The 15,591-nt window shown below is 44.7% G+C and overlaps 1 protein-coding gene across 1 annotated transcript in view; it reads right to left on the bottom strand.

The window, feature by feature from the left end:
• Nucleotides 1–14,252, bottom strand: part of MRPS9 (mitochondrial ribosomal protein S9) — a 470,563-nt gene extending 456,311 nt beyond the window's left edge. Inside the window, exon 1 of the mRNA XM_078657998.1 lies at nucleotides 14,046–14,252. Coding sequence (XP_078514124.1) covers nucleotides 14,046–14,189 — 144 coding nt within the window. The 5' untranslated portion in view covers nucleotides 14,190–14,252. The remainder of the gene's footprint in view (nucleotides 1–14,045) is intronic.
• Between the last annotated feature and the right edge of the window lie 1,339 nt (nucleotides 14,253–15,591).

Below are 15,591 nucleotides of genomic sequence, written 5' to 3' on the forward strand. Positions count from 1 at the left end.
TCTCATATGCCACCAGAACACAAAAACTCTAGATGGGGTCCCTCTGCGCCTTTCACACAAACATATTCGATAACCACCCTGGATGTCTCTGCAGGGCAGACAGAGTTCACCCAGAGGTAAGGTGGTCTCCTGGTCCCACTCCCGTTCGCCAGACTAGACAAACCACTAGTTACTAGGGAGAACCGGTTTTTACAGACCATGCACAATTGTTTCATGAGTATTAGCACTTAATGCCTGTCACTTGTCACAGTCCTTATCTGTGAAGGAGACCCTGTCCCCAACACAGGCACCTTGTAGGCCTGTTTTAGGTCTCATCTATTCCATCCCGTAGGGATGGTAGGCGAGATTTATAGTAAGCGTTTCGAAAAGTCTACCCACTGCGGATCGGGTACAGTTCATGTGAGCCAGGCGCGTGCACAGTACTCAGCTCCACCTCCCACAAAGCAAGACAAGACAAGAACATCAAAGCGACCACGGTCGCTCTGATTCCATTTGCCACCAGCCACTTCACGCGCTCCGCAGGTCATAAACAGGACCATCTGCTCGTGAATCGGACTGCTGACATGGTTGCCCAGCCCCCCTCCCAGCGCTTCCTTGCCTCTGCCATGGTTTCCAATACGTCTTACTAAAAGTGCACTTTCCCTGCTCCCTAACACAGGCTTCTCCACTATAACCCTCTTTTTGTTAATTTTACTCAGCTCTGATCTTTAACCCAGCGCACACACACACACATACACACACATACACACACACACACACGCACACACACCGCCCCCCCACCGCGCAATGTCGAGAGCTTCACTGACACTTTCACTTTAATACGGATCTGTAAACGCAAAATGCGTTCATTGAATGTAACATGTCTAAAAGTATTTTAAGGTAAATTTCACACCGTGAAAGTGGAACAATGCATGTGCCTATATAGTAGTACAGCTTTTTCGAATGCAATTGGCGGCGAAAACTTTCCGTGAAAAAATTGGTCTCGTGCACTTTCCCTGCTCCCTAACACAGGCTTCTCCACTATAACCCTCTTTTCGTTAATTTTACTCATCTTTAACTCAGCCCGAGACACACACACGCACACACACACCCAACCCCCCCCCCCCCGCCGCGCAATGCCGAGAGCCTCACTGACACTTTCAATCAATCATTTAATCTTTATTTCGGTCAATGTACAACCATTAAAGATACATTTAAAATCAACACTTCATTAATATTACTATTTTTCTTTTCCACTTACATAGTCAAGAGCGATTGGGACACATAAGCAAAAGGTAGCAGGTACAATTGTTCGTATATATTCACAGCCTCTACACGCCATAAAACCTATCTAAGTCATAAATACATATTAAAAAAACAGCTAAGCATCCATTAAAACAATTTAGAAACGTACACATATAAGCATATACAGGATGTTTGAGTAACATGGAATTTTTAACCAATTGGAAAGTGCAAGTGCATTTCTTGTTCAGCTTAATATTATAAGTCTTAATTACATGGGTTTTTTCCTTAAAACTTCAACCCCAATCTTTTCCTTATCAGAAATACATTAAATAGGAACCTACTTACAGAAAAAAACGATTATATGAGAGGAATCAGTTCTTAAGATGCACTCGGCTTCGCTGCAACTCCTAATACCTAGATATTTGCAAAGGGGTTTAATCCAACGTTTCCTTGTGGAATTGTATGCTGTGCAAAAGAATAATAAATGAGCATCATTTTCCTTTGTTTCCTCTGCACATAGGGGACACAAATCGCTTCCCTTGCCCCCCTTTCCCCGTTCCATCTAAATGTATTGGCACCTATTTGCAGAATTCCTTATCTAAATTGCAAAAATAAGGATTTTGCTAGTGGTGGTTCTATCTCATCCAAAAAAGGCTCTAGACAAGCGACATCTTTGGAGGCTAAGAACTTCATAGATAAAGGTCCAGTGGTCGAACTGTGTACCAGACTATTTGCTATGTGATTCCAATATGTCAGTTTTAGTTGTTTTTTACAAGATCCCATTAAACAATGGGGATCTTCCCAATAATCAGATAGACCTAACTTTTGCATCCATGTCATGACATGTCTTAACCACAGGATATCTCTACATCACTCACACTTTCACTTTAATTCGGCTCTGGAAACGCAATATGCGTTCATTGACTGTAACATGTCAAAAACTATTTTAAGGTAAATTTCACACCGTTTTGATTTAAAGTGGAACAATGCATGTGCCTAAATAGTAGTACAGCTTTTTCGGATAAAATTGCGGCGAAAACTCTCCATGAGAAAAATGGTCACAAGAACCAAGAGAAGTTTCGGTGGCGTCATTTTGCAGCACTCATTTAAAAAAATCGTAAATCCTACTTGCTACAAATAAATATAACTTAATTTGAGCACGAATTGTGAAATGTTAAAAGTCACTCTGACAACAACAATGCTTTTGCTAGGTGGAAGTTCAATGTGTCACATCACGGCACGCAAGAAAAAAAATTTGGGGGGGGGGAGAGTTGTGCAAGCACGAGGTGCCTAATTGACAGCGTGCTCTTACCGTGTAAACGTAAACATAACATTTTGCAATCCCGAATGTGTAGGAATGTACGGAGTGAGCGCTCGGAGAACAGACGTCTCGCGGAATGACAGATGAGAACAGCATGGGGGAAATTCTCCTGTTAACTTTAAAACGGCTCTTGGGATGGCTTCACGGCGGAGGAATGCGTCTAGCCCGTATCATTTCATTCTATCGGACCTGAACCTGCGCCAAGTAAATGAAAACAACTGCTTTCAGAGACACCGTGGCCCAACCTCACTCACCCTCACACTCTCACCCTCACACACCCTCACCCTCCTCACCCTCACCCTCACAGCCCTCTCACCCTCACTCACCCTCACACACCCTCACACACCCTCAAATCCCCTCACCCTCCCCCTCACCCTCACACACCCTCACTCACCCTCACCCCACTCACCCTCACATCCCCTCACCCCCCTCACACCTTCACCCCTCACACACACCCTCACTCACCCTCTCACCCTCACACCCCTTCACCCTCACACCCCTTCACCCTCACCCTCACACCCCCCCACAACCCCTCACACACCCTCACCCTCACAACCCCTCACCCTCACCCTCACACACCCCCTCACCCAGCCTCACACCCCCTCACAGACCCTCTCACCCTCACACCCCCTCACCCTCACACAACCTCACCCTCACACACCCTCACCCTCACACCCCCTCACCCTCACACCCCCTCACCCTCACACACCACCTCACCCTCACACCCCCCCTCACCCTCTCACCCCCTCACATGCTCACCCTCTCACACACCCTCTCACCCTCACACCTTCACACACCCTCACACACCCTCACCCTCTGTCACCCTCACTCCCATCACCCTCACCCCGTCACCCTCATCCCTCTCACCTTCACACCTTCACACCCCCTCACCCTCACCCACCCTCTCACCCTCACACCCTCTCACCCACACCCTCACACCCCCTCATCCACCCTCACACCCTCTCACCCTCTCACCCTCACACCCCCTCACCCTCACACCCCCTCACCCACAACCCCACCCCCTCGCCCTCGCACCCCCCTCAGCCTCACACCCCCACACCCCCTGCCCCTCACACCCCCTATCACTCCCCTCACCCTCACACCCTCACACCCCCTCACCCTCACACCCTCGCTCACACCCACACCCCCTCACCCTCACAACCCTCTCTCACCCTCACACCCCCTCACCCTCGCACCCCCCTCACCCTCACACACCCTCACTCACCCTCGCCCCCTCACACCCCCTCACCCCCTCACACCCCCTCACCCTCACACCCCCTCACTCACCCCCTCACCCTCACCCTCACAACCCCCTCACACACCCTCTCACCCTCACACACCCTCTCACCCTCACACACCCTCTCACCCTCACACACCCTCTCACCCTCACACTCCCTCACCCTCACACACCCTCTCACCCTCACACACCCTCTCACCCTCACACACCCTCACACCCCCTCACACCCCACACACCCTCACGCACCCCCTCACCCTCACACCTCCTCACCCTCACACCCCCTCACCCTCACCCCCGTCACCCTCACCCCCGGCCCCCTCACACTCACACCCCCTCACCCTCACACCCTCACACTCGCACACCCTCACACTCGCCCTCACCCTCACACACCCTCACCCTCACTCACCCTCACACACCCTCACCAGCTTAGCATAACAAAACATAGCATAGCATCACAAAACATAGCATAGCATAGCAAAACAAAAAAAAGCACAGGATAGCAAAACATAGCATAGCATAACAAAATAAAGCATAGGATAGCAAAACAAAACATAGCATAACAAAACAAAACATAGCACAACAAAACAAAACATAGCACAACAAAACAAAACATAGCACAGCAAAACACAACATAGCATAGCATAACAAAACAAAACATAGCATAGCATAACAAAACATAGCATAACAAAACATAGCATAACAAAACAAAGCATAGCATACCATAACAAAGCATAGCAAAACAAAACATAGCATAGTATAACAACACATATCATATCATAACAAAACACAACAAAACATAGCAGAACAAAATTTAGCATAACATAACAAAACATAGCATAACATAACAAAACAAAGCGTAGCATAACAAAACATAGCATAACAAAACAGAACAAAACATAGCATAGCATAACAAAACAAAGCTTAGCATAGATTAGCATAACAAAGCATAGCATAACAAAGCATAGCATAACAAAGCATAGCATAACAAAACATAGCATAACAAAACATAGCATAACAAAACATAGCATAACAAAACATAGCAAAGCAAAACAAAGCATAGCAAAACAAAGCATATAATAATAAAACACAACAAAACATAGCATAGCATAACAAAACCTAGCATAGCATAACAAAACCTAGCATAGCATAACAAAGCATAGCATAGCAAAACACAACAAAGCATAGCATAGCATAACAAAACACAACAAAACATAGCATAGCATAACAAAACAAGGCATAGGATAGCAAAACTAAACATAGCATAGCATAACAAAACAAACATAGGATAGCAAAACAAAACGTAGCATAGCATAACAAAACATAGCATAACAAAACCCAACAACACATAGCATAACAAAACATAGCAAAACACAACAAAACATAGCATAGCTTAACAAAACACAACATAGCATAGCAAACCAAAACATATAAGAGCATAGCAAAACATAGCATACCAAAATATAGCATAGCAAAACAAAGCATAGCATAATAAAACATAGCATAGCATAACAAAGCATAGCATAACAAAGCATAGCATAACAAAGCATTGCATAGCATAGCAAAACATAGCATAACAAAACATAGCATAACAAAACATAGGATAGCATAACAAATCAAAGCATAGGATAGCAAAACATAGCATAGCATAACAAAACATAGGATAGCAAAACAAAATATAGCACAGCATACAGCATCACTCAGCACCACCACAGCATCACTCAGGGGCACCACAGCATCACTCAGGGGCACCACAACATCACTATGCGCTACCACAGCATCACTGAACGCCACAGCATCACTCGTTCGCCATCACAACATCACTCCACGCCACCACAGCATCAATCTGTGCAACCATTCAACAACAACTGGTTCAAATATGTTCTCTCTATGTTTCAAGCTTTATTACAAATGTAACAAAAAGATGCTAATATTTCACTTCTGTTCTTGGATTTTCGTCACAATAAAATACACTGAACATAATCTTCACAAAAGTTATTTACAAAAGTTTAAGCTATTGCCATTATAAATTGCAATAACTTTTAAGTATTAATTATTAAAAAAAATTAAAAGCCATTGTTATTTGTAATATCAATATGTCTAAGTCACGTAAATACAACACATATTGCATTACAAATGCTATAGGTGTCACATTTGTGAAAGTTATAACTATTGGCATTGTAAATGACAAAGCTATTAATTTAGCTATTTTCAAAAACACAACATAAATAAAAAAAATTGTCATTTACAATACCAATAGCTCAAACTTTCCTAATGCGAGACCTTTTGCATTGCAAATGCTTGTTTAACATAATTACCGCTCCCTCAAAGAAGGAGTACAACCGGGTTAGGCTCCAAGAGGGAGTCCTGAAATAACAAGCAAAAACCAGTTGCTCACTGCAACCAGAGCCACTGGGGGCAATAAGTACAAGAAGCAGGACTAAGACCAGGAACAATATGAATTGGTGCAATACAGGGTCACCTGTAAGTGATTACCACTCCGACCTTGTAACTCTAAACTGTCCTTACCTATGAGGACATGGGAAGCAAACAGAAGAGTACTAATCAAAAGGCCACAACTAGGCAAAACACAGGCAACACATAGCGCGACAAAGGGCAGATGTCACCAAGCACACCACCATAGCCACTGCAGAGAGACATTGGGCAGACGGACAATCCTGCAGGCCAAACCAACCAAGCTAAATAGGAAAGCATCAGCTAGAACCAGGGCAAATCACTAAAGAACGAACAACAGGGTGCCAGCTCAAACCCAGTGCCACAGAAGGGGGTGACTAAAGGTATATTTCAAAAGAAGCGGTTGCAAAGTAGCATTCCTATGTCCAGTGAGGGCCAGACTAAACAGATTGTAAACACCAGGGTCCCCCTAGAAAGGGCGCAATACCAAAAAAAAGACATTCGATTATTCTTAAACACACTTTGCAAATTGATCTTCTATCAAGACTTTCTCCTCAACAGGGAGACAGGAAAAAACAGGACTTCTTGCTGGAGGCTGATCCTCCAGTATTCCTCCCTGCGGAAGACCCAAGTAAAACAAGCATTGGCATAGCCAATAGGTCTCGCTTGTGGGACATTATAAGTGTTTAGCCATGCAACAGTTGATGCTGCACCAAGGATATTGTTCTGCAGAATTAAATACTTATAAGGTCCCAAAGGCAAGACCTATTGGCTATGCCAATGCTTGTTCTGTTTCTATTGCTACCGCCTCAGCCCAGTGGCTGTGGCAGGTGCTGCTTCGATATAAAAAGTGCATGATCTAATAGTCTACTGCTTGCAGCCTACAGCCTGTCTGTGTGTCTGCATGAGCGGAGAACATAATACAAACAGGGCAGTGTTAAATGTAGGTCTGTGAGCCAGTCTCCATTATGCATATGGCATAAATGATGCCGTTTTAGGAGGAGGCCTGTAGGTCTACCCAACCTGAGCACAGTATGGACACACATAGCAGATAATTTAGAATCTGTCAGTGGACCACATGCCAATGCTATGAAGAGTGCTTTTATATATCTCCTGTCATTATTAAAGATGCCATTCCCAGGCTGGCTCCAGCGTTCCCCCTGGGAGGCAAAGGCATGAAGGGACTTGTGTGCGTGCCAACTGTACACAGACAGGGGGGAAATAATGGTATTCATCACAGCTGACGGTGACAAATCTGCATATGCAAGAGCGAGAGATGGCGGGAAGGGGGAGGAGGGAGTAAATGTTTCAGGAAACGAGGGGCATATGAACAGGTAGTAGAGGAGGCAATGAGATGGGAACTGGGTAAGGCAGGAATGGGGACGCAGAAAAAGAACACCAGGGAGAAAGCGGGAGAAGGAATGTCAAGTATTGTTTACGTAATACTGGAGTACGGGAAGACATGCAAGGTGAGGGACTGCAAATGGACAGAGTGAGGTACACAAAGAAAAAAATTAAAAGAGAAGAGATTATTTCTGACATATAAAATAAAGAGCAGGCATGTAAGAGGAGAGACGTGAAAGAGAGAGAAGAGGAAAATGAGGGACGGGTGGAGATGGCAAATAAAGGAGAACGACAGGAAAGGAAATGCTGAGGCGAGAAGACGAGAGAAATCGGGAAGGAGAAAGAAGGAAGAGGCTATACAAATTGAAAAAAGCGAGAGTGAGAAAAAGAATACAGAGGCAGCAAGAGATCCGAAGTCAGAGAGAGATGGAGTTAGAGAGGACAACAGAAAAAGGACGTCAGATAAAGAGAGTGACAGTGCAACAAAGGGGACAGAGCACGGGAGAGAGAGCGACAAAAATGCGGGCATTAAAAAGGGACTGGCAGAAGAAAAAGGAAAGAAGGAAATAAGGAGATCGTATGTGAGAGACGAAAAAGAAAACATGGGAAAGAGAACGTGATGGAAAGAGAAGGTGACAGAAGTCAGAAGAGTAATCAGAACACATAGCTCGGAGAGTTTGAACAATAAAGAAAAAGTGAAGAACACTGGAAAATAGTAATAAGAGTAAATAAGAAGGAGAGGTGATTGAACAGTGAGGACTGATTGAGATGAAGGGGGAAATGTGGGAAATGAGAGGGAAAGGTGAAAAAGAGAAACAGAGGAGAAAAAGAATAGCAAACATGGGATATGGGGTTGGAGGGGGTCAGTAAATAAAACAAGGAGAAACACGAGAGACGGCCTGCGGCCGTCAAAGTGAAAGTACGGCGGAGGGCATTGCTGTGGGTGGGGGGGAGGAGAAATGCGACACGGCGGGAGGGGGCGGAGCGGGGAGAGCGGCATGAGGGTGTGAAGCAGCAGGGGCCTTTGAAGTGAAGCTAAGCTTCACTTCAAAGGTGTGGGAGGAGTGCGGCTGAGGGAACAGATGGCGATTTGATGATGTGCACGCGCATTTTAGGTCAATGCGCTTGCGCATTGACCTAAAAGCGCACGGGCACAGCACCAAATCGCCAGCTAGTTAAACCTCTGTTTAAGCCCCTTTATATCTCGCTCCCGCTCAATTCGCATGCGCATTGAGATAGGTCGCTCGACCTAAAAAAGCTTTAGTGGTAAAGGGTGCCCGTTTCTGGAGGTGGGTCACTCTTATACGAATATGTGACATTTTCCCGCAAACAATTATCCCGCATACCATCACTTCGTAATTATTATACCGCAATCACAATCACTCCGCAAATTATCACAACGCAAACTTTTACAACGACTATGCCTTTACCACGCAGGCCATTGCAACGCAAAGGCATGCATTTTAAAGGTATACTCATTGTAAAAGTTTTAAAGGTAAGTGAGAGTACCCTACCCTATCCTACACCCTAATGCAGTACCCCTGCACAACCCACCCTCGACACCCAGTCCTTTTCCTACATTTACACTACCCAGCACGACCCCCCCAACACTACCATAAACCACTTTTCTTCCCTACAAAAACACTACAACACTACCTTAATACACTACCCCTGCACGACCCTACACTACAAACACCACATCACTACCCAACACTATACAAATACTACCCTAAACCCTAAAACACTACCCAAACACTACAACACTACCCTAAACCCTAAAACACTACCCCCAGCATGACCCTACACTACACAAACACCACAACACTACCCTAAACCCTAAAACTCTGCCCCAGCATGACCCTACACTACATAAACTCTACAACTACCCTAAACCCTAAAACACTACCCTACACTACACAAACACTATAACACTACCCTAAACCCTAAAACACTACCCCTAGCATGACCCTACACAACACAAACACCACAACACTACCCTAAACCCTAAAACAATACCCCAGCATTACCCTACACAACACTACCCTAAACCCTAAAACACTACCCCAGCATGACCCGACATTACACAAACACCATAACACTACCCTAAACCCTAAAACACTACCCCAGCATGACCTGACATTACACAAACACCATAACACTACCCTAAACCCTAAAACACAACCCCAAGCACGACCCTACACAAACACCACAACACTACCCTAAAACACTACCCTACACAAACACCACAACACTACCCTAAACCCTAAAACACTACCCCCAGCACGACCCTACACAAACACCACAACACTACCCTAAACCCTAAAACACTACCCCCAGCACGACCCTACACTACAAAAACACCACAACACTACCCTACACAAACACTACAACAATACCCAAAACCCTAACTCACTACCCCCAACACAACCCTACACTACACAATCACTACAATTCCCTTAACCCTAAAACACTACCCTACACTACCCTACACCCTACACTACGCAATCACCACAACACTACCCTAAACCATATAACACTACCCCCAGCACGACCCTACACTACACAAACACCACAACACTACACAAACACTACCCCAGCACGACCCCCCACCGCTAAAAAAGGAACACAAACCTCCTTACCTCTCTCTCGTCGTGGTTCCTCTATCCTCCTGGTTCCTTCTTCATGAAGTCTGGTTTTTTTCACAACGCGTGTGCATTTGCCATACATGCCTTTACAACATAATTCATTGTAAAGGCATGCGTGGTAAATGCACACGCGTTGTGAAAAAATGCGGAGTTATGGTATGCGGGGTCAAAGACCTCGCAGAGTAATGGTATGCGGAGTCAAAGTCAGCGGAAGAAAAGATTGTTGCAAACGTGGATTACCCTCTTATACAGTGCTTTCAATGGGCCGGTACTCACCGGTACTGAGTACCGACACTTCTAAATTTCTGGCACTTGAGTACCGGAACTTCTTTTTGTCCAAAGAGTGTGCCGGTGCTCATGGGGCCGTATACCAAGCTCAGTGAAATTGGCATTAACAAAAAGAAGCACATTACAGCTGACAACGAGTAGGTTCGTTTTCGTTAAGCACTCTGATCGAGTACTAATCTCCCATTACAATGTGCTAATTGAGGGGTGGCCCGTAAGCATTCACTCAGAGCTGGCAGGAAGTTTGGGAGGGGCCCGAGTCACAGTGTGATTTGTGTGTTGGCAGGGCCTGCTAATCGGCATATCTACTGACTCTCAGAAAATCGAAGAGAAGGCTTCCTGCTGGCTTAGCAGAGTACAGCAGCACTTCTTTGGAGCCAGAGCGAGGAAGAAGGAGGTGACAGTGACACTGTAGCACAGCTGATGGGAATCAAGGCTTAGTAATGTGTGCAGCAGCTAATGTAAGCACTTCTAAGACACATGCTAAATGCCCTAGGTGTGTGCACGAAGTCCCTGTGCGTGTTCTTGCATGAGTGAGTGTTGTCTGCAGTGTCCAGCACTCAAGATATATAGTTTGAAGCCCGACAAGTCCTGTATTACCACACTCTGCCCATCAAGCTAATGTGAAGCATGCACTTGTAGCTAGTACAAGGTCAATCTCTTTTCAGTGCAGATCTGCTTTCTCAGCAGTGTTTCAACACGATTGTATTTTATTTTTTTACAGGCCGTTTTCTCTTTGGTTAACGGATGGGCTCTGGGTTTCAAGTTTATTTTATTTAATTTGATTTGGTACTCCACTGAGGACCACAAATAATTAATACAATATAATCTATTTTGAACTGAACCATTTTGTTAAAAAGCTTTCATTCTAATACAAAGATAAAAGTGGTTTTAAAAATGTAAAAAGATTATAACATACAAATTCATTTGGCGGAGCTTTGCATAGATTAATCATGTCATGTACAGAGTTGATTTTACATTTAACATAAACTGGGTCCAGAAACCTTTTCCGCGCTTTAACAACTATTACGTTTGGGCAGGTAAACAAGAGATGCTCTAAGTCCTGCTCTCTACCGTTACACAGATTACAAATAGTGCTTTCTTTTGGGTGCCACCTGGAAGTTACAGTTTTTACAGGGGGTATTCCTTATCTAAGCAGGATAATCGTTCTCCTAGCCCCGTGGTTAAGATTATATTTAATATACTGTTGAGGTTTCTTAAATTCAAAAGATTCTGCAACATTTTTATAGAGGGGCAGTTTAAGACAGTGCTGGGAGTCAAGGTCAAAGCTAAGTCTTAGCGAAAATTGCTTTAAAAAGAGTTTCAGGTAGGCAGGTGTCCAGGATAATAACAAATTAGTGTTAGTCCCTGAGAGTTTATAAGCCGTTAAAATATTTCTTGAGAATACGTACTTTGATGATTCATGGTCGAATGTTTCAATTTTAAGCAAGGCTCGAAGCGTTCCTTCCTCTGCATGTAGGAGATTGTATGCCCATCTGATTACATTGGCAATTCCTCGGGCATAAGCACTAGTTAGTGAATACTCTAGGCGTAGAGCTTGTAGTGGTACTGCCTGGGACAACCTCGTTAGTTTGCGTAGAATCTTTCCTTCTCTTAGATCTAAAAAGTTCCATTGACTTATTGGTATGTATTCCAAAGCGTATGACAGAACTGGTGGTATTTTAACGCTGTATACTTTAAGCATGGAAAATAAGTGTCTTTGTCCAGAAGCGGCGTACAGCCTAGACAGACAGATGGGCTCTGGGAAGGGTAGAGGTGGGTGAACCAACAAATTAACAAGGAGAGCCCAGTCAGAGCTGAACCAGGAAGTTTGGCTTGGCCTTAAAAGCTCACACATAAGTCGAGCCCTGAAAACATTACTATTGAAATAAAAGTGCATTTTTTTCATGTGGAAGCATTTCACCTTGGTGCATAAGCTTATATCACAGCATTGAGAGGAGTTTGTGCTCCCACCATGAGGACAATGCCATTAGTGAACTAGGAAGCAAGTCACTATTCAGGTGTATATCGTATATGGCCTATTTTCTTTTCATGAATTAAGCAACATTATGGTGTATTAAATCACAGGATATGATTGTACAGCACATATCTGGAATGTGTGCATTTGAATATACTATCATATGTGCTAACAAAGAAAATGGAGGCTTGGTGAGATAAAATATTTGTCTGCGATCACACAATTTGGTCATTTGGGGAAGCTGGGATTGATCCCAGAATTTCTGCAATTGCATTGTGCAATTCAGCCTCTAGATGGCTTCATCTTTCTCCCTTGTATTGCAATTAAGGTCACTATTTTGTCTTTATTCTTTGCACATGAGATTAGAGTTTGGTTAGCAGGCGCATGCACCATCACAGTTCAGTTCATTTTTGGCTTGAGGGTGCAAGAGGATCCGGAACTGAACCAGACCCAGGCATCCTACTTCAAGCTTTCAGCAGCTTGCCCGACTCCAGAAAGACGGAATCAGACTTTACAGCAGGTAAGGAGCTTTGAAGCAAAGCTGTGCCACCTAGGAGGGGCTGGATGATGTCTGCTAAGTGGCAATGAGATAAGATGGTTAACCATAATTAAACCTTTCCAAAAAATGTTAAGGAAAATATCTTGTGCCAGTCATATGTGATCTAAGTGTTGCAGCATGAGAAGCCCACTGTAATAATAAAGGTACCCTTTTGTACATATAAGGGAAATGAAATAATGAAAATGTATCAGAAATGCTTTCGTATCATTATGGACATCTGCACACCAGTTAAATCTCAATCACATCAAATGTGTGCCCTGGCGGGATCCCTTTGCACTGCCCATATCCCTCCCCCCTTTGCACTGCCCATATCCCCCCCAGGCCCTACCCCCTAGTCCACATCTAAATTTGATGAGTACCTGCACTTATTTTTTTCCATTTAAAGCACTGCTCTTACAGATAAGGAAAGTGATGAAGACCAGTCAGAATCAGTGTAATAAAGCTTATTGTACGTAAGCAAGGCAACATACACCAGCTAGTGCATATAACATTTTCCCTGTACTTTCTGTAACACTAGGTTCATATCTCGTTTTGTCTATATCTTGCGTTGAATAGATTAGTGTAATGTCTAGTGCCACAACCAACCCAAAGATAATTCAAACATCTCCAAATTTGTTCTAGTGAAAATCAATGTGAACAGACTATAAGTATCTTCTAACTTGCTGCACAGGAAATAAGCGTGCATTTAATATTTAAAGATGTCGTGACCTCTAAAGCAGGGACATGAGAGGACAGCTCATAAACGGTAGATTAACAATAATGTCTACCCGGACTTCCTCCATATTCGAGAGCAGAGAGTACCGGCTGTATTGGATTCATAGGTGGTTGCAGGCGAAGGCTCTTTTTAGCAAGTGTAAGCAGCTTAGAGTGCTCTCCCAAGGTCAACTGCTAGATCTGCTATAGGGAGAAAGGCACAAAATGTCTGGATGTGCTATTGTGGGGAGGGTGGCAGAACCACTCTGATCTCTGTGTGGTGGCTGGGTGTCAAGTTGTATGTCGGGGTGCACATACTGCCATGGATCTCTTTTCACAGTCCCTACCTGCCATTCCTGGGCAGGTATTCCTCGCCGATTAAATTCTGTCCAATGAATGCTACGGGGAAGAAGCGCAGATGTCCAGCGAAGACAGCAGCAACGTCCCCTGTGGATGAAAGCAGCACGCGCTACAGTGTGAACCACTGCCATGCTGCAGCCTGTAAGGACACAGATGTTACCGGCAGCAGCAGCAACACTATCCTACCCGGAACAGGAAGTAGTGCGGATGGTTATCGACTACGCATGTCTCAATGGAAAACAAATGATTGAGCCTGTTTCAAGATGGCGACTGCATTTAATTTCTATGCAGTGGAAGTGCCAGACTAGTCCTTCGTTTCTGTCTATGTATCTGTCAGCCTAAACAACAGAGTTGTGAATGCTGTGAGGCTGCTAGGCCATGTGGAATACACGTGAGCACCGGTCATTGACACAGACAAGGGACGGACTGTCATTTAAACCTGCTTTTTGAATCGGTAGTGCAAACAGTAACGTCAGCTAGGCAATCCTTCGTTTTAATACAACCTACTGTACGCCCGGGGAAACGTCTTTTTCAATGTTACGCTGCTGAAGATAGGTAGGAGTAATTTACGTAATGCGTAAGATATTCCTAGCTACTATATATATATATATATATATATATATATATATATATATATATATATATATATATATATATATATATATATATATACATATATATATATATATTTATATATATATATATATATGTACATATATATATATATATATATAATCCGCAAGAGTTACCCCTCAACAGAAGAGCCCTCAATCAGGTTCCTTGTTGCTGCTCGATTTTTAATGAAGGCTGTGTAGAGGCGCAGTCTAGCGTACGCGCGTCACGTACCGACGGGACATGCGGTGACGATGTCCAGGCTGCGCGCGCAGGAGGCAGTGCATTGGCGCGAAGCTGGCTAGAGACACTGGCGGCTCGGCGCTCTTTAGAGCTATGAGGGAAATAAATACAACGTGCAACCTAACCTCTGGCAGCGTCGTTATTAGTGGTAACCACAACGTTACAATGGCGACGAGGATGGGATGCTAGACCCGCCCACCACTATATACCACACGACGAGGTGCCACCGAGGGAACCAACAACCATACCGGGGCCCAGGAGACAGGTGGCGGAGGATCAAGACCACGGCGCCAGAAGGTTAGAAGGCGGCAGGTCAGGAAGGACCCAGCCAGGAACGTGCACACAGGTACCAGCCCTAAAGAGCGTGGCAGAGCCCAGGGTCACCCCGAGAAGAAAGACGAACGCACTGCAGGGACGGGGCGTCACCGGGGGAGCCCACGATATAGCGCGCCCAACTGAGAGGGCACAAGGGAAGTGCGCCAAAATCAAACAGCGTCAGGAGAGACAGAGGGACAGCGCTGGATCCACCACCAAAGAGCGAGGGGGCGGACGCAAGCAGTCCCCAGTCCCACACAAATAAGGAAGAGCAGGATAACACGCCAGGCAGCCCCAGAAACCAAGGGAACCAGCTATCCACAATCAAAAGCGAGAGAATGTGTGCGCAAGCAGGATACACGA

This window comes from Lissotriton helveticus, chromosome 8 (genome assembly GCF_964261635.1).
Source record: "Lissotriton helveticus chromosome 8, aLisHel1.1, whole genome shotgun sequence".
Taxonomy (NCBI): domain Eukaryota; kingdom Metazoa; phylum Chordata; class Amphibia; order Caudata; family Salamandridae; genus Lissotriton; species Lissotriton helveticus.